This window comes from Nannobrachium achirus, assembly GCF_963921795.1.
Source record: "Nannobrachium achirus genome assembly, chromosome: 23".
Taxonomy (NCBI): Eukaryota; Metazoa; Chordata; class Actinopteri; order Myctophiformes; family Myctophidae; genus Nannobrachium; species Nannobrachium achirus.
In genome coordinates this window covers 43,297,883-43,319,045 of record NC_137830.1, presented here as the reverse complement: position 1 = coordinate 43,319,045, position 21,163 = coordinate 43,297,883, and the positions used below count along the sequence as shown (strand labels likewise).

Sequence of the window (21,163 nt, the reverse complement as noted above, 5' to 3'; positions counted from 1 at the left end):
AGTGAGTAGACAAAAAAAGAAAAGGTACCATATTATATTAAGCATGGATGGACACATTGGACAGTTTATCTGAAGAGTTGAAAATGACTGAAGTGGTCTTGTTTTTTTTTTTTTTTGTCCTTTAAACTGGATTAATACTTTGTTGCGCACCACAAATAACCTCTAATAATCTACAAGCACACTGCACACAAGCTTGGTATAATCACCCTTTTATGTCGAGGTTTTATGCAGCTACCCTCAGCGACTGTTGACGACCTTGTTTACTGTATTTACAGCCAAAATAACAATCTTAACTTATCTTCAGCAAATATGCATCAGGTTGATGTAATGGTGGATGTATAATACACTGTATGGGCATGCCAGGGAGCATCCATGGAATTTGTTGGAACAGAAGGGCCAAAACAAACGTGAAATTCTTTTCTGCAATGTTATTTCTATAGATTATGATAATCAACAATGAACTGAAATGCACATACAGTGTGTCCCCTTATACCAGTGGTTCTCAAAGTGGATTTCAGGGACTGTGGGTTCCTTTATGGGTGTCTAAATGGACCCTTACAAGTCTGAGACTTTGACTGTGTACAAATGGAACCAAATGGACCCTAACAGGTCCATTTGGTTCCATTTACAGGTCCATTTGGTTCCATTTGTACCCTGTCAAAGTTAAGAGGAGAACTTCAAATTTCAATGTTGGAGAACCACTGCCTTAAGCTGGTTGCACACTGCTGCGTTTTTCGTTGCGAAATGCGTTTTTCAGGGCAAGGAGAGAGAGAGAGAGATAGAGCAAGGGACCGAGTGGTGCGCGAAACGGGCGGCAGTGTGCAAACGTGACTGACATAACGTGAGGTTGATTTTTTAATTTGCGTGTTCCGAAATTCACTCCGATATTCGGCCCGAAAAACGCAGCAGTGTGCAACCACCTTTATACCACCATGTCAATTCAATTCAAGAAAACGTATGGCCATCTTCAAAACGGGGAGATTCACATCTCCCCCTGAGAGAGCCCAACTTTGCATATCAGATTACATTGGCAATTCTCTCGGGGATTCCAGAACAGTAAGGAAAACCATTCTTCCCCAGTAGGCGCTAAACAAACATGAACCTGTTTGACTTGAACATGCTGTGAATGGGGTCTGAAACATGACAAAATGTAACACAAAAGGGAACCGGCAGCAAGTGTGACGATGACATCAGCTAACCCTGGAGGAGGGCTGGAAAGTGGCTAGATCCCCATTCAAAGAAGGGATTCAGATTACTGAGTGACTGATGGTACTTGTGCAGTTAGGGATTGGTCAGGATGCATACAGCCACGGTAACAGGTCAGGTGGGCACCAAAACCATCTGGGCACCTCGGCCATTTGGTCCAAAATGTAAAAAAATATATATATTTCTTTCGTCTATCATCGTCCTTGATGATTGGTTGACGACATTTTATTTCACAAGATGTCTTGTTACTTAAGGGAAATAAAAGAAAGTATATATGATCATTACATGCTTGAACATTCGACAAATTAGGTCTAATACTTCTACAATTGCTACAAGACCTGGGCATAAGCAAGAAGTTTAAAGTGTCTGATAATGATGTATTGTACATGTTCACATCATGTATTACTTAATTTTATCGTTTATACAGGCTTTTATGAACACCCTGAACAGTTTTTAAGTTGCTTGATTCAATATTTAGATCTTTGATGTAAATGTCCCTCCTCCTGCAGGACACCTCTCCATACACATATACTCCATTTGAAAGTGAAATATCCCTTTAAAATTATATTTCTTGTACATTTTGGACAAAATAGCCAATTCTACATGGAGGTGCCCAGATGTCCCTAGTGCCCACCTGACCTGTATCCACAGCCACCTGCCAGGAGGACTCATGTTAATTAGAGTTTATACTTAAACTAAGCAGAGCTACAGAGTGATGAAGTGTTGTTTGACATGCTACTGTAGCGATCACAACAGTGAGTCTGGGTCCCGAACCGACAGATAGATGAACCGGCGAGACTCAAGGCAAAGATATAACAAGAGCATATTTGTTCTTCTCAGTTGTTGTTTTTTATTGTTCAATACAAGGCTACATCATCAGTGATGTCGCACGCCCAAATATGGGTGATATCAACTGGAAGAGCAAAAAAAAAAAAAAAAAACGTTTCTTTTACCAGTTAGTCGAGTGATTCTTGATTTCCGGCAAAAGATAACTAAAATTCCAGCCAACATGTTAAAAAGGTCAAAGGTGACGCCAAATCTTCAAGCATTACCCTTCCACCAACTACACGCCTCCACAGGCACTGGTGGCCATGCTGTGAAGAGCATCCTGGGTTTGCTATTCATTTCAATATGGCACGGACAGCAAGACCATGATAAAGTCCTAAAGAAATGTCCACGAAAATAAATTGTTTTCTCTCCTTTACTGTATCTTAAAACGTACAAGTCTTTTTTTGATGCATTATGATTTGCAACCAGGCACATCTTTTGTTTGTTGTTGGTTTTTTTCTCCTTGTTCTTTTTTTTTTTTTTTTTTTCTTCTTCTTTTTTTAAAGATGGAACTTCAAGACATCCGGCTGACACAGAGCTGAATCCATCGGTGCTCTCCAGGTGGGCGAACATCCCTGCTCCCTGGGGTGCTCCCTCGTCCCACCCCGTTACCCCGGATGCCACCTGTTGCTGGGGGGGGGGACAGTGAGGGAGAGGGGGGTCTTAAGAGGGAGCTGTAAGAGGAGTTTTGGGGGAGGGGGGGGCGGCGGGGGGGCTCCCATTATCAGACCTCTCAAGAGTCTTTGTATGTCTCTTTACCACCCTGTCACTCCAATTTCAGAGTGGTGCGTCCGTTTGGCTTTCCGCGTTGCCAAGTCCCGCCATCTTCCAGTAAAGAGTTCCCTTTAGATTCACATCTGCAGTCCTCAGCGTGTTTTTGCCGTCACCTCTGAATGTTAGCCAACAAAAGATTTAACCTGAGGAGGGGGAAATGTGCAAGTCAACAACTTTGCAGCGCCGGTTGTTACCAATTGCCATTTATTTGATTTTAAGAAAATGGGGTTATCTCATCCCCGAGGCCCTCGCCTGGGCAGAGTTTGTGTAGAGAAGATTAGTATTTACCTGGTATTCTGGCAGAGCTCTAAGGAGTGGCGTGGCTATCGGAACAATCTGGTGAACTCTCTGATGGCCCAGCACACCTGTTTGCACTCCTCCGCACTGGGAAACAGTGGGCGAACAGGAGGACAGAACAAAGTTAGATTGGAAGCCACGTTGGAAAATGTATTGCGTATGTCAGAGGTCTTCAACGTTTTCGGGCCAAGGACCCCTTAGTTGAAAAAGATGAAGCAGGGACCCCCACAACTTTTTCATAGATTCCATATAGTTTCATCCTTTAACAGCACAATCATCAGTGTATTTTGGATTCATGTAAAGTTGTGTTTTCTGACATTTAACAACTTGAACCGTCAATACTTAATAAACTTGACCTTTCAATCTCTAGTCTGCTCTTTTTCCCCTCTACACCAAACCTCTTTACCAAAATAACTGATCTACAAGCTCACAACGCCTCGCAGCTTGTAGATCTGCTATTTTCGGGCTAAAGTCCTCAGAATATGGACACTAGGGTTCAAGTGGTTAATATAAAAAAAGAAGAAAAAAGTCACAAAGATTCAGAGGACCCCCTGCAGTAACTCTGTAGACCCCTTAGAGGTCCCGGAACCCCTGTTGAGTCTGGCCTATGTAATGCATGCGGGAAATAACACTTTTACAAATTACTTCTTAAAACGAGATTAGAGGTATTTGCTGTCAATGATCTTCTGTGGGTTATAAGTTATATACTGTCTTAGGAGAAGAGTCAAGTCTGGTTCTTTTGAAATGCATAAAGCTCAGTCAGGTTCATCACACGGCTACAACAGAAAGGTCCTGGGCGAGCCTGAACAAGACACAGGGAATCCGCATCGTTTTCCCGTGCCAGTTTTTCAACGTTCCATTGCGCCTCCACAGCGGCCTGTCTGGGCTTGGTCCCGTGAGGCTCTAACCCTCCACAGCTACAATCTGGCACAGAAATGCATATCCAGGGGTAGAGGTTGCCCCTGGGAATGCCGTCCTAATCTTAACTAAGCAAGACACCAGGAATCTGCATCATCTGCAAGCGTTACTATGTCTACGATACAGCAGAGGAAGAGGGAACAGTTCTGACTGACATGACAATGTTATTGCTCACCTTGTGACTTGCTTGTGGAAGTCTGTGAGCTGTTTGTGCGTGACAGTCACTGCGCCACCCGAGATCTCCTTAGGAAGCCCCTTCAACGCGTTCTCCAGCCAGCGGCAGAACGTCTAAAACGAAATTATTCACCACAGTCACTTTTGGACAGCAGGTCATCAGCCATCCCCCACTGACTTTGAGAGACTGCCATCTAGTGGCAAAGACATGGCTAGGGCTGTCATGATTATTATGACATTTTACATGACAATAATTGTCACTCTAATTGGGATTAACAATTTAATTTTGTCTTTGCCGTTGACAATTACATTTCTGTTTGGTGTGTATGCTTTGAAGTTGCACAATGCACATGGCAGATATGACACATAACCTAAATATACAAAGACATTACTGACATATTTGACAACTTTATACTTAAAAAAAGAACATTGATAGTAGAAATAGCCGATCTACAAGCTCACAATGCGTCACATCGCTACCCGTTGTGAGCTTGTAGATCTGCTATTTCCACTATTTTTTGAAAATGTTTGACTTTTCAACATGTTAACAATTATGACAAAATAACTGAAATGATGTCAAATAATTGCAATTAGGTAATAATTGAGACAGGCCTAGACATTGTGCGTGTATTTACTCACCGGCCTATCAAACACCATGATCTCCCACAGTACCTCGGCCACATCTGGGAGTGTGTATGGTGGCAGGCAGAAACAACATGTGTGCATGAGCTGGGTCACCAGCTGCTGTCCATGCTGCTCCATGGCCTGGCCAATCAACTGCTTCCGCACCTCATAGTCATCCTCATGCTGCAGCAGAAGACAAACAATACAGACATACTGTATATACGTTTTATACTGAATATAGATGATAGTGAATAATAATAGGGACTAAAGGTCCTTTTAACAAGGCATTTACCTGGATGGACTTGTGGGCTTTTAAGCCTTTTCTTAGCTGTGTATACTGTAGTGTGACCACTGATCTGAATTTATTAATTTAATTGTTTATCATTTTAGCCCTTTTAAAATCAGTTTTTCCCTTTTAATGTAGCACTTGAAATAATGACATGCCCAAAATAGGGAGGTCAGGTTGAAAGTGGTTGAGCAGGTCTGTATTTAACACATTCCCCGCCATTTAACAATACCTTCGTACTCTATGGTGCCTCTGGTCTCCATAGACTTCCATGTAATTCATAGTGCACGGATCATGCACACCCATGCCTAGATAATGCACCACGTGTGTCCACATTGCTCACAACTCATGCAATGAGTTAATAATCAAATAAACAATGTGACTGCCTGGTCACCTCAACCCACTGCTCTTGCCATCAACATTAGACATTGCAAGCCTGACAGAGCTTTTGCCACTCGTCACAAGGTCACTCACGTCATTGCTGACTCCTGTGTGGATGAGGTCTCGGACAAACTTCATGACACTGCAGTTGGCGTCCCGGTGGTCCAGTGTGGCGGCGGCGATGGCACACTGGATGATGTGAACAATGATGCTACTGCTGAGCAGGGTGACCGGACTACGCTGGACAAACCTGGACAGACAGAGAGTGGGGAGACATGTAGGAATATAGAACTACTAAATATGCAACACTTAATGATTCTGATAGATTCTGATGCTGAGTCATTCTTTCAGAGTCATTCTTTCAGTGAGTCTTTCCCCAATAGAGGCTACACACACATCCTGGCACAATCTACTTTTCAACCACCCACAATGTGGTCAAGGTATTAAACTATTATCCCATTAGGGAGATTCAGTTAGTCGTGGCACCGTAAGTACACAAGACAGAACAATCATAAACACAGAGCACTTCCCAGCAGCCCTTACTCTATTGAACACTGATACACAATGTAACAACCAGTGCACCAGTGCAAAGTGAGCGGTGCAAACACGACACACGTGCATATCTCCTTGTAAGGGGCCGTTCGGTCCAGTTACTTTGTGTGTATGAGCACAGATCTCCATACATGAGATCTGTGCTAATGTTTTTAGCACAGATCTCACCCTACCCTACCTAACCCTAACCCTAACCCTGACACACACAAAGTGAAACGTAGGAGCGGTTTGCACCGCTCAAAAACAGGTCAATCCTCCAGTGACATAGCCCCTGAGAAACACATCCCAATAAGCATATCAACAAGAGAGTGTGTGTGTGTGTGTAGAGTATAAGACGACCTGATCACAAAATAATCAAATCCTACGTTTTGTGCTGTCCCTCTCATTTATAGTCCAATTGCTCAAATAAACAAAAGACATGCCAAACTGGCAGTTCAAACTGCCTTTTGCAGAATCGTTCCTGTGCCCTGATGGCTTATTAATTGGAACCCATTGTGGGGTGAGGGTGAGTAGCGTCGCATGAGCTCAGCCTTGTACATAAGGTCTTTGCACAGCTGTGCGCCTGACATCTCGTCACACTCAATGACCCTACTCGAAATCCTGACAATGTGCTGCAACCCATCTTGGTCTTGGATACGCATACTGGCAAACACACAAATCAGGCCCAAAGGAAAGGATGCTTTGTAGTATAGCCTCGTGAAACAGTTAAACTCTAAAGACATATTGATCAACAGTTAAAAAAAGAACATTCGCTGCTTCGGTTTCTATTTCCCTTCACAGTGGAATATTCATTGAACTCCAGCATGTTATTAAACTTTGTCCCCAAGTAAAAATGTTTTAATGGGTTTGTCATCGACTGTGGTATGTGGAACTTATCCTCTAGTGGCTCAGGAGGTAGAGCGGCAGCTTGAGAACCACTTCCCAGTTCGATCCCGGGCTCCCCCAAGACGCTGAATCACTAATTTAGTGCAAGATGCTGAATCACTAATTTCTCCTGATATGCATGGTTTCCTCCACCATCGGTGGGTGAATGTAATGCACAATCATTGTAAAGCACCTTGGATAAAGGCACAATCACTGTAAAGCACCATTTACCATTCTACCAACTCTAAAATGTCATGTTGCGCTCAAGAGAATTGTCAGAGCATCACTCATACTGGCACACACTTGTACGGACTAGAGATGTGCCGATTGATTGGTAAGTTACGACGACAAAAATGAAACAAACAAATATATATTTAGAACTAAAACTACTTATGCACACATAAACCTAACTAAAAGAATCAAACTAAAAATAAATATTTCATAATGCTGGTCAGAGTGTGCCTGTGTGCATCCGCCATGTGCACGTGGCATCATTAAAATAGCATCCCCCAGTTAAAATAAATCCCCATTATACCACTGGCGGAGACATGTCATACCGGGTGGCAAGTCTGAAGAGATCATCCACTGTGTCAGGGTGGTTGCGCAGACCATTGGGCTGCTCCAACAGCTGGAAGGTGGGCATACAGAGAGCCTATTGGAGGAGAGAATGAACACATTTATTATTAAAAAGAAGCAGGATACACAACCACCAATTAAGCTTTGTGGAAATTACACGGCACTGCAATGGTTCTATACATGTGCATGTGTTACCTGTAACATGTCGAGTAGTCCTTGTCTGCAACCATCCTCCATCCCATACTCATCTACGAGGATGCTTCCCAAGTACAAGAAGCAGGAGTGGGGATACACTTGGTACACGCTGACCATCTGGGGAATGCACAAAGAAACAAACAAATATGATTTATCATCAACAGACCATAACCTTAACCATGCAACTACCCTCAAATACACAAAAATCTAGCGTTCAACGCACCTGTGTGACCAGTGGCTGTAGTAGTGAGGCAGATCCCTTGCCAACGCAGCGCACAGCAAATCTGAGACAGCGACAACAGCGCTCCACGATGCGGTTGTCCGACTGGTGTGTGTTCAGGGTCTCCGACAGGACAGGCCAGATCTACAGGACCATTACATTGTTCATAAGAGATTAGGAGATTGACACTGAGCTGTTGGTTCTTTTGCTGTAAAGATTGAAATCTCAGAAAACCAACCTCTTGGATGACTTTCTGACAGGGGTGTGACTGTCCGTTCTCTACAATCGGGTTTGTGTGTCTAGAAGGGAAACATGCCTTGTTGATGTATTATTTATAATGTTTTGTCTTTTATAAAAATCTAGCAAAACTAATATAATAGAAGGGAAACAAAATTGGGTCAGTGATAAAAAACAAAAGCATAACAATCACTGAATGCTCAGTGTGCACAAAATGCTTAGCCCACAACTTATGTTTATATGCGTTCATGCCCGAATCCACCAGTGCAGCCCTTACCGAAAGATGACTGCTAGTCTGTCTAGCCACACTGTGGGGTCACCAGTTTTTCCATTACCAGAGTCCTGAGTGAGAAGCTGTGGGGGTGACACAGTAAATCACAACACATCAATTTCTCACATCCAATAGTGTCATTATATTTGCTTTAACAACAATTATTGAATAACAAGACAAATTAACACATTTACTGCCTCAACTTACCATCATGGACTATGGACAAACACGTGACCACGTAAAAAGTTAAGAAAGTCGTGGTGGTCAACCCCGAAAGTCGTGGCAGTAAATGAGTTAAATCAACATTACATTTGGATTATAAGTAGCGTTATTAAACAAAAAAATAACTGTGCAGATAGAATTGAATTCAATGGGACCAGAAGCTCTAAATGCTACAGTTCCATTTAACAAGCCTCTAATTTTCTTCAAATGCTCTTATTTTCTTCACCCATAGTATGCTCATCTACGTAGGTCATCCCTACATCCCCCAGGTTTATGTTCCCCACTTACCTTAGAGTTGGGTAAGCAGGGAACATAGAACCCGGGGGAACATAGATACGCTTCCGACTGGTTCAGGGCCAGACCTCTGAATCTACCTTCCATTACTGTAGGCTGCACTACTACCTCTTTTGTTGAGAAACAGATCCCATGAACATACTGAAACAGTGAGATTTTCAACCAAGCATATCATCCACTTCCACTTGACTTAATACAATCTTAAAGGCTGTACGTGATCTTACATGGCTTTAGTTGCACGGTAAAGTATAGATTCAAGAACACGCCTCTGTTTTCTAGTTACCTTTTTGAGGGCCATGACCTGCACCGCACACAGGTCACTCAGACACTCAGAAATCTTCTCCAGGGGTAGACGGGCTAAGACTAGTGCTGTACCTGTGGAAGATTGGACAATAACTCAATACAGTAAATGCATAAAGCCGACCTGAGACTAAGGGTATAACCTGACGTGGCCATCCTTACTTAATTTATGGACTCTAGTCTAAGAGTCTATAGCGGAATTGAAACTCTCAAAAGATCAGCAAACCTTGACTCAGAAATGATGTTAAAAGATAATAGAAAAAACATTTATTTACAGTGCTGTAACAAATACATATGTCTTACAATACATATGTGCTCGGCGATCCCTTCGAGCGTTTCTGGATATCTAGCAGGGTTGATATTTGGCTCTGTCGCAAACTGGACATCATACAGTATGAAAGAGGTTGCGAGCGCAGCCCGAGAAGATCTGTGTTACAGCCAATGAGAGCACAGGACAGCTGTGCTCACAGAAAGTCTGTCTGTCTGTATCGATAAGAGGATATCATGAATATATAGATAGACCTTTATTCCGAGGTTAAATTCAGTTGTCTTATTGGTAGTAATATTGCTGTTAAATAAGAAAATCATTAGCGTCCTGTGCTCTTGTGCACATAGGAATTAGAATAAAAACAAAAGTAGGCTATATATCGGGTCTGTGTCGCATCCTGGTGAAATATCTGCCAGTGTGTGATCCCTTGTTGGCGATCAATCGTATAGTGTGAAAACCATAACGATATACGGTATGACAGCCGATGTCAAGAAAGACACTTTTGTAGTGTGAAATACTATAACGATCCGATGACACCCGGACCACTTCCATATCGTACAGTGAGTTCCTGCCTTAAGCTGTGTGAATCGTAAAACAAGGGCCCCTCTTCTACAGTCAGCTGTGTGACCTTGCTCTCTACACTCCCTACATTCTAGCCTTATCTACAACTGGTGTTAGATCCAGGTTCTCAGGGCTCACACTCAAACAAGCAAATGTATTCACTACTAAGCAATATAACATAATATAACTTCGCCTCATCATATAACCACAGACTAACAAAGAATCAGTCTGCAGAAGCCCAGCCGACAAGAGGAAAACAGATCAACGATGGTCACCTTTTAGCAGACCAACAGCAGCTTCAGTGGAGAGGGCGAAGGAGTCGAGGGCACGGGCAATGTCCAGTAGGCCTTGGAAATGCTGGGCCATGTGGTCTCTGCACACTGAGCAGATGTTGTGGATGGCCTTGGCTGCCACCGATGCCAGAGGCTTCTCCCTTAGCCCCTTCATCAGGTAGTTCAACACGGGGTCTGGGGTAGGATGGCGAGCATGGTACAGTCACTTTGTGTGAAGAATGCAACATACAAATCAATTTAAGCTTTGCATTGATGATCAATAGAGGTGAATCTAGACCATACCTAGGAAGCGGGGGTTTCTATCCACAACCTCACTCATCTCCCCCACAAGTTCGATGCTGGTGTAACGCACAGCGATGTGGACTGTCTCTGGAAGTAGCACAACCTGCTGTAAAACCTCTGTGAGGGTAGGGTTGTTCTCACTGCCAGGGAGAGAATGGGTTTAGGTGTTACATGCAAAGATAAAACAAGGAGGGAACATTGTTGGTATTTATGTACACTGAAAGGAAGGAATCTCTCACGGGTCAACGCTTTTAGCGATGGCTGCCATGATGAAGAGAACAGCTTCGGTCACTTCCCAAGGCGGATTACCATCTTTTAAAGTAGAATAAAGCTGAGGAGAGTAAAAATTAGGCATGTGTGAGAATACAGGCATAAGATTTCACAATGCAAACAACATTGACCCTGACAATTACAAAACATTTCAAAACGCTACCTGGGAAAAACATTCCATGGAACCCACAAGGAAAATCACATCCTTGACGAGATCAGACACCCTCATCCGAAACTCCCCAAAGTCATCTGTGTCTTCAGGGATTCCCTCCTGCCGGTAGGACAAGACAACTAATGACAACTGCGCCTTCACATAGAATACTGGGGAGTATGCTTACTCTATCACTGCAGATACAGTTTCTAAATCTGGGACAGATCGGAGCCAAATCGGTTCTCGAGTCCAACACCAATGCTCATCAAGTCTGATTGGTTCAGACAAGTGTTCCTACCCAGTCTGAGTCGTCCCAACGTCTTCAAGCATAGTTTTACAGGGATTATCGTAGGGCTTAACCCTGATAGTTGATGATTTGAGCCAGTATAAAAATGAACACTTCCACAAGTGTTTTGTGTCCGTTACAATTTTCTCAATCACTTTTGCATCCAATTTCCTCTCTGCTGCCAACTCTGTTGTTCTTTCTTTTATTTCTGCAATTACATCTGTACATATCAAGTATTAATGTCCAAAGTCTTTCATTTTTCCCTATCAAGATTGTGTTATCACCCAGCCCTATGTCTAAAGCCCTTTATTGATTTTAAATACTCAAAGAAACACTGTATATGAATATAACTCCGTTGCACTTGTTACTGTGGTCTACATCAGCACTGAAATAAAACATCAATGTAATATTTTGCCAGAAAGTCTTATAGACCTTTATATATAAAACAAATTGTTGAACTGAACTGCTAAAGCAGCTTCGACTACCAACATCCTGAGTTGGGGACATCCCTAGATTATTGAGAAGCAGAGGTGGTCCTTACATGGTCGCAGTCCAGTTGACAATGTCGGGCCAAACCGTGCAACAGTCTCTGTATGTAAGGTCTGAAGATACTGTGGAGCGCTGGATCATTGGTTTTGTACAAGTGCTCTCCGAGACGATACCAGAAGTTAAACGAGATCTCGACAACCTGGAACAACATGAGATCAAACTTTTAGTACTTAACCTGGTGTCTGGAGAACAACGCAAGACATGCAAAGCGTCTCCAGCAACCGTGTCTAGATGAATAGTTTCATGGCAAGCAAAACCTTCTCTCCATCCATCCATGCATCAATCCCTCCCCAGTGTGTGTCTGTGTACGTGCACGTGTGCGATGCATGTACCTCATACTGGGGGTGACCTGCACAGATGAGCAACAACTCCAACGTCCGCAGGTCTCCCATGCCCTGGCCTGGACTCCTCACTGTGATCTCTAGAAATGTCTCGCACAGCTCTGTGAAAATCCTGCAGTAATTCAGCACTCTGAAAGTCAAGAAGAAAGAGTAAACATTGAGAATCCCCATGAGGATCAGCACCAGGTGACAGGTACGCCGTTCAGACTTCAGAGAGTGTTCTGCATTTGTACCAACAGACAACTATAGATGGAAAAGGTGCGCGTGTTCGGGATGACGTTGTGTAACAGTGTCTCGGAGGGGTCACAACAGAAGCTTCAATACAACGTACCAGACATTCTACTCAGGTTTACCTTACTGTCGATTTGGTTATTAATGAAATTGGTAAACATGCCCCCCTCAGATTGGAATAATTTACCGGTTAACATTAGATCCTTTTCAATATTCCCACTTTTTAAACGTGCACTGTCTTCTTAATTTGAAGTTGTATGTTCCCGTTATCGGTAAACCTGCCATCATACATGAGGCAATACTATATTATTTCATTATTTTTCTAATATTGTTTTGCATTCACTGTTTTGAACATACCATTTTTCTCAATGTGTGATGTATTATAGGATTTATGCTATCTTAAGGCTGTGATGTTTTTCAAGGTTCATAATGTTATTGTATGTGTGTTGTTCTATCCATGTATTTTCTTGTCTACTACTGTATACATGTAACGATTGTAACATGCATTTATGTTGGGGCCCCCTCTAAAACGAGATGGCACATCTCAAGTGGTTTATCCTAATAAAGAAACTTGAATCAAGCTCGACCTCAATGCGAATTATGTGATCAAGGAAAACATTGAGCCTGGGCGGCTAGTCTAGTGGTCCATGCACGTGTCGCGGGGTCGACTCACGATCCGGTTTGAGTCAATCGTGTTTCAGTCAATTGTGTTTTTTCTTCATAAAAGACAGTTTATGTGAATATATCCTAAGGCAGTGAAATTCTTGAGGCTTAAGACTTTAAACATGTATTCAGCTTGAAAGGGGACATCTGGGTGGAGCAGGGGTCAAATGTGTGCGCATGACTATAGCTAAAATGGTTAAAAGAACAAGATGATGCGCACATCCTTTCCAAGTGCTGGTGCTGGGCTCAGGTCGACATGAGATTAAAGAGAATAGAGGTCCGCACAACAGCTGAATGCTCCACAGTGTTTATTTAAAACTTAAAGTTAGACGACGTTTCGGCCATCAGCTGGCCTTCATCAGGTCAATGATATGGTTAAATTAAGTATAGCTAAAATGGGACATGCGTGGCACATGGATATGGGTGCCTCTCAGTGAACATCAAGTGTGTGTTCATGTATGTGTTTGTATGTTCTTACTTGTCAAGGTCGTCCCGTGCAACAGCCATGTGGTAGGCCGTCTCCAGTGTGAGGACACCCTGGAAGAGCTGCAGGGCCAGAGCCATGTTAGTGTCCACGTTCTCAATGGCATAGAGGGCCGAGCACACGCAGTCTGATGCTGCCTCGTGAAGGTTGGTGGAGGTCTCATCCCTTTGCTGACAAAGAAACATGGAAAAATGGAAGAACGCAACATCAAAACACCAGGGCCTCGCTAATAACTGGGACAGTAGACTCAGAGATATACAGGGTCAAAGGGCAAAAATGGACACCAACATTACCAGTAAGACAGCACATAGTCACTGATCACATACTTATTATTTCACAAGACATTGCACATAGGTGATTGCATATTGTATAGAACAGGGGTCTTCAACGTTTTTCAGGCCAAGGACAATTCATTTACATACATTATATTCTGTATTTTGTATTGACAATACTAGGCCACCAATTTTAACTTGCTTCGTGACTACAGATGAAAATAAGCTCATCGGCTAACTCAAGCTAAAAAATAAAAAATAAAATAAAACGTATGTTGAGAGTGGTTAAGAAAGGTATGAGACTGACCAGCACTTGGAAGAGGACCATAAGGATCTGATTGTTGGCCATGAAGTTGGTGTCCAGTACCCCCAGGTTGAACCAGCTGCCCAGGCAGCGGAATACCTTGATCAGCATCTTCTCATCGTTTCCTGCCTTCTCTACACACGACGCCTGGGGGAAACACATACACAAAACAAACACACACACAGATATTCAAAGAATCAGTACCACGATAAAGCAACAACACAGGAGTGGGGTTCCTGGTGGCTCAGCCAGTTAAGTGCACAGACCAGCAATATAGTTCTCCTTGTGAGTGTACGGACCCAGGTTCAATTCTAATGACTGTATCGTCTCACCTTGTCTCTCTGCCCTTGGTTTCCAGTCTCTACACACTGACCTATCCAACCCATTTAGACCTGGAAAGCCTCTACGTTGTTATACCTTTCAATCCGGGAAACCATCTGTCATTTTAGATCGCCATTTTAAATAGTTTAAAACGATAGTAAAAAAGGAACGGTTTTGGACATATAAGCCAAGGTTTCTACCCGTTGTTCAGAAAAGGTTAGGAGTTAGAAGGCAGTTTATATCGGTGGTGGCTGAATGTATTAGATTGCCATGTATTATTGTGTGCGGTATTTGTCTGCCTTCCATTCATTCTCATTCAATGCTACTCAGCCACTTTTCACACCAATGTAACCAATTCGAACTCGACAGCAGCAGTTAATATTAACAGCTGATGCCCCCCACTGTCTGCTTAATCTGTCTATAGTACATTATGCCATCTATGGAAGACTTGTGTAACTATTTGTGTCCTTTACATATCCTTGTAAAGGGCCGTTTATAGTTCTGTATCTTGGATTTTGTGTACGTGTTGGGTGAGAGAGGACGTGCAGTAATTACGTCAACATGCTTAGTTCGTCTATTTTCCTCACTACTGCCCCTGCGGTTGACAACAGTGGCCGTGGGTACTTCTTGTTACGGACAAGTCCAGTAGGTTCAGTTGAGAGGTGTACGTCATTATACGGACAAGTACGACGGACAGGGAGAAAGAATGGACATCAAACGGACCAAGCGGAAGAAATCTCTCTCCCCCTCCGTTTCTAGTGTCGACCTGCATATGTATTACTATGCATGATACTTAAGACCATTTAGAATAGCATCTCTGTTAGAGTGGACACTGTACGAACTGTCTACGACTGGTGCTCAAGGGTCTTCCGCCCCACAGGGCCCAGGCTCTGGCCTCCTGGCCTCTGTTGCTGTAGATACTGTTACTCTGCTCAAATATGCTTCAATACATTGTCTACCTTCACCCCGACTGGATTCTTTTCCATTATAAAGCAGGTTGCTGACCAAAACCTAGCACAAAGATGGATTGTTGTGATTATATAGCAGAAGCAGAAGTTTAGTTGACCATTAATTATAAGTCAAGAAAGTGAACAGGAATCTCCCAATTAAATTGAAAGGATGCTATGAATGTTTTGGAGTAGTGAGAGAAAACATGTCAACTGAACTTTATTGTCCTCTTTACTGTCATTGAAATAATTCATTGGTAAACAGTCCCAATAGGAAAGCACTACAAAGCAACTCATTTTATCCCTAGCTTGTGGTAATGAAGCAAGCCAAAGCCCAGGGGGTATTACAGTGACTAATGAGAGACACAGGGACAGATGTGAAAGCTCCACTTCAGGACGGAAGTGAACAACAGCAAAGGTAGGAAACAAGATGGGGTCTAATAATTGCATCATGTCTTCCATGGGTATGGTGTTGATGTCCAGTCATAGACAATGACAATGTGAAAATAACATGTGGAGGTACTTCCTTGGCCTAGTGGCAGCATGCACAAATCTGGCACCGATTGGTCCAGCGGTTCGCAAAACTATTAGCCCCGGACAAACATACTCACAGAACAATTACTAGATGGCCTCCAATAGAGCCACACCATAATTTATGATGGTATGGCACCAGTTCTTGGTACCAGATACTAGCCATAGACATCTATTTCATCCTGTTAGAGTGGGGTTCTTCTCCATCCCTCTGATATGATGATGCAACAACAAAATGGCTGTGTGAAAAATAGGATGAAACCAATGATAAGAAAAGGAGGACTGGCGAGCTCACCAGTAGAGTGACCACAGTTGCAGAATAGAAGGCCAGGTCCTCTATGATCTCTGTCCTGCGATTGGCTCCGATGCGTAACGAGCGACTGTGGACCTCCTCGGGCAGCACTGTCAGAATCTCTATCAGAAACGTCATGGAGCTGATGTCGTTATTGTACCTGGCGGGGCGGAGGCAGAGAAATTATCGTGGTGATATATGAACAGATAATGCTGAAACGTTTGTGAAATACAACCACAAATAAAATCAAATAAACGTTCAACTAGAACCGTGGTGTTTTCTTTTTCAATTCCGCACCCTTGCAGATCCTGATCACACCTGCCCAAAACAACACTATGTGTATATAAATCTGCTCCAGTCCTGCAAACATGTTTAACAACCATAGAATATAGATGTATAGAATATACATTTAAATTCCTAGAAACACTGCTTCAGAGACATGAACAGTTTTGCCAAATGGACTATTTTAACTCATTGGGCTGTGAAAAAATAGCATTGGACAGGCACTTTTTGGGTTTGTTTTTAACATATCTGGCAGGTTTTATTAGTCTCACAACACCAGGTTTTTCGTGCAGTACAGTGTGTAAAGCCTGGTTTCTTTCTACTGCTCAGTGCTCTCATCCGGTCTAGAACCCACCTACTCACTGTATCCAGTCCGTAATACACATACTTGCATGCATTGTTTCCGTATCCACTCTACAGCGGACATTTATTTGGTCAAATTACTGCCATGTTATTTGCCTTACACGAGTGTGTAGGGCAGCAGATGGATACCCATCTGTCCAATGGAGGCGCAGCTTCACGTAGTGTGTCACTGTTACCCGTTTAATGTCAACGCGGGAGGAAGACGTTTTATTGTATATGGTTACTGGTTATGATATTGTATCTAGGCCTATATATTGCGTTTCAAACTCGATTTTGCAGTTTTACATGGGTTTGGCCGATTTGGGCTGTTTCTTATTGAATTGGGCTGGTTTTAACTTAAGTTGTGCTTCGGCATGAAACTGTCATTCAGATATAGCAACCCTGAACTTCATGAGTCTGGCTGGCTATAACCCAGCTGTGAGGTAAATGACCGAGTTAGTTTGTTAGAAATTAGCCTAACCAATACGTTTATCATTTGGATTCATTCGGTTCAGAAAATATATATTCAGGTGGGTTGCCAATTTTTTTGATCCATGCTCATCCTGCTCTGATGATGGTGACCGGCCGCACTAGAGTAAAAACATCCTGTGCCAACAACATTGGGGTTGGCACAAACCCATAATTTCAACTACAGTTGTTTATTACTCTGTCTGCTTGAGCAGTGGTATGAAGGAACATGTAGAGAAGAGGTCTTACTTTTCAATGAGGGTGTGAACGCATCCTTTCCACGAAGCCATCTGAAGGGCGAGGTCTGCAATGGCAAGAGCCAGCTGAGAGAGAAACAGAGGGACAGATGGAGACAGACAGGTTAGACATGACACCTGTGTGAAAATGTAAACTCAATTACCTAATAAATTTGAAGCACAAGTTACGATAAGTCACATTTTTATTGTATTCAAAACCAGGATACAAGCTGTATATAATATGTTTACTTATTTCTAAGTCATTAACTCACCCACCGCTATTTTTAAGACCCTTCTAATGATCCACACCGCCAGGATTTTGCCTACCTTTAACGTGGGCGCGCGCGCGAATCCATTGCGCGATGGTTCACCGATTCCATTCACAATACGATCCAGTCACGGTAAGCTACGACGGTAAACAGCCTGCCATTTCCCAAAGCGAAACCGACGGAGCGCCACGCTGGTGTTGTGTAACATTGAACCGGATGGGATTTCGGCAGACAGGATACAGGCGTCGTTGTCCCGCCCCCCCATTTCCGGTCTGGAACATCCAGATCCGTTTTTTGTGAATAGGGCCGGTCCATAGAGCGCTATGGACGGCGAATCGGCGATCATACTTTTTTGTTTTATAGTTATTAAAGCTAATTGATAACTCGTCATAAGCAGAGTGGACCCATAAATATAGCTCGTCAAACTCGTCATATGCAGTGGGTGAGTTAATGAGGTCTCTTTTTCACATTTATGTAAACAAAACTAACTACTGATAGTTTCAGTTGTGGTAAATTCTCTGACAAGAAACTAGGCCATTCCGATGGATGGTGCTACATTCCAGGATAAAAGAGACAGGGGCCCGGGGGATTTCTGCATAAGAGACAAAACAATGCTGCTTGACGATTCTGTTTTACAAAGGGGTATTAAGTATGACAAAAACACTAATTTATACACAACCAAGTGTGATTTGCAAGCGGGAGAGGCAGTGCCTCAGAGAGAGCGAGAGAGTGAGGGACAGCACCTTCACAGAGAAGTGAAGGGATGAGGTCTTCACTGCAGCAGCAGTGACGGCTGCAAAAAGAACTATGCAAGTGGTGGCGAGGTTGCCTGGCAGTGTTACCTGTGTGACAATGATGGGCGAGAGGTCTTTGAGGTTCTGTATATGAGTTAGAAGTGAATCCCGCAGGGCGATGTGGGTGTCCGGTGGGAGCTCATAGAACGATGTCTGGATCTTGACCTTCATTGTCTGTGCGGCGAAGTAGCAGGACTCCACATCCTGCTTCACCTGGAGGAGCTGGTCTGATATCTCCCATGCATACATCTGAGAAATGAACAACACAGCAGCAGGCACACACAAACAAAACAGGCGTTGAGGCGGTGAACACAGACACAAAACAACCTATAACTTTACTTTCTGTATATTGTAATTCAAGACTAAGTGACCATGTGGTTAAGATAAAATCCCTGACTGGTTTTAATTTGAACACAATCAATCACTCCACAAGATCTAGTGTGTTGTGTGGATAGAACCAATATTCCACACTGCATCCCTTTCAGAATATTCATATTCTGGCTTAAGAAAAACCTCAACCTTCACCAGGTGTGAATATTTTGTCCGGACAGGCGGACACATTAATTTTCTTCTTTATAAGTAGTATCCATATTCTGCCAGTATTCACAAACACAAACCAAATCCAATGCTCTCTGCAATTAGCCTGCTAAAGCCCCAAAACCGATGCAAACACGAGGTATATGCACTGTCTATCTATGTCATCACGAGTATAGCCCACAGCCAGTCAGCCACACTAAACAACTGAAGAATGTAATCACCCTACTATCATATTATGTCATGGCCAACTGAATTGAGCTATGTAATTGTTCTCTACATGGGTGCTTTTTGAACAGGCATGTTGGCAGTACAACAGCTGCAGTGCAGCTTATCAATGATCCTACATTTAGAATGTGCTGAGCAAGTTGAACCCATCTGTTGTGGTTCAAACCAAAAAACCAAATGGGAGTTGGCACTCAAATAAATAATGCCTTTCTTCCAGGTTAGCTCACAATAGTCAGTCAACAAGTTAAGAACTGTAACTTTGAACAGAGAACCGCTGTGACAGTGACATCCTCTGGGTTAATTTAGCCATTTAACACATCCTGAGAGGGTACAAATGTTAACCAAATGGATGTACATTTGTACTCCGAATTAAATTAACAAGGCTAACTGAGCTACTACAGCTAGTTGTGAGGCCCCTGGCTGAAACCCCCTGAGCCCCTGCCTGCAAAATGCCAAGTGCTACCTCATGTTTGCAGCAGAGAGCAACGTTTCAACATTGGCCTTGCTTACAAAAACGCAGCATAAATAATGAATTGCATTCTTGCTTCCCTTCCGCGTGTAGCTTCCCTGCTAATATAATAGCAAATGGCTATCATCAGCAGGCTGATGTAGCATTACATGTGTAATGCTAACTGTAAAGTAACTGTAATCCTAGCCTCTTCTGTTTTGGTTCATTCATTCGTCGCCCCTCCTGGGCTACAACACGCAACGGTAATATGCACCCCCTTTCCCCCGCGGACGTCATTCCTGATCCCTGTCGTATCCGGGGTGCTTAAAACGACACTATAAACACAGTGCCGACCTCTTTAACATTTACGGTTCAGCATTTTAAATGTTATGGAGACACAACGCTGGGGAGGGCCCATTCACGCCCTCCCGTCTTCCCCCGTTCTCTTACCGATCTCTGTAGTTCTCCGAGCCACACGGAGGCTCGCTCTTTACCGGCGGGGTCCGGGTCGTGATAAAGAGCCTGCACCGCCTGGTAGACGAGCGCCAGCGTGGGTTTGCCTCCCTCCATAGCGCGACGCTATGTTCTTCCAAGTCGACGTTACGAGAGATAAATATTGCGGTGGTGGCAGCGCGCTAACGGCAGTAAGGTGGAAGTGTGTTGTTTGGTTCAGCCGGAGGAGACAGGTCTATTCGGCCCTTATGTCGACCGCCATCTCGCACAGCGCTTCCTTCCCCCCCCCGTGCAAGCTCCAACTCGGTCCGTGTGGAAATTGTGACGGGGACGGGGAACGTCGTATTTTCATGGGAAGGTTGGGAGGGAGGCCAAATAAGATAATATGAAATCTAACATACGAGCTGATAATTATGATTATTTGTTCATAAATACAGAGGGTGCTGCTATATTTAGATTATAATAACAATACAACAAAAGATGCAATTCTAAGAAATTGCAAGTGTGCTATTAGCCCTGAATACATGACTATCATGCATATGATAGTCATGTATTCAGGGCTAGTATTCAGGCAGGGCTAGTGTGTCCAGCCCTGATGTCATCAATAATAAGCCCTATCTTTTATACAGTCTATGTAATAAGCCCATATTTTGGAATGCCCATATATGGACATGCTGTATTCAGTCTCATGTGGTATATGACGTCAGACATCTCCATATTTGGGAAAAGTTTTTTTTTTTTGTGCATTTTCCCATTCAAGTCAATGGAGAAAATTAATTCACAAATAAAAATAAAAATTAACTACCAGTATATAACATCTATTAGCAAATAAGCACACGATTCC

General features: G+C 43.2%; 1 protein-coding gene across 1 annotated transcript; it reads right to left on the bottom strand.

Moving 5' to 3' along the window:
• Positions 1-2,113: 2,113 nt before the first annotated feature.
• Positions 2,114-20,598, bottom strand: tnpo3 (transportin 3). Its single transcript, XM_080754491.1, has 23 exons — positions 20,317-20,598; positions 18,705-18,905; positions 17,607-17,680; positions 16,269-16,425; positions 14,178-14,321; positions 13,593-13,768; positions 12,212-12,350; positions 11,872-12,018; positions 11,057-11,164; positions 10,863-10,954; positions 10,624-10,763; positions 10,324-10,515; positions 9,203-9,294; positions 8,410-8,486; positions 8,134-8,194; positions 7,899-8,039; positions 7,676-7,792; positions 7,462-7,556; positions 5,582-5,738; positions 4,837-5,004; positions 4,199-4,311; positions 3,097-3,192; positions 2,114-2,951 (listed from the first exon to the last, which is right to left on the bottom strand). Exons 1-22 carry the CDS (start codon positions 20,434-20,436, stop codon positions 3,132-3,134), a joined length of 2,772 nt encoding a protein of 923 aa, XP_080610617.1. The 5' UTR covers positions 20,437-20,598; the 3' UTR covers positions 2,114-2,951; positions 3,097-3,131.
• Between the last annotated feature and the right edge of the window lie 565 nt (positions 20,599-21,163).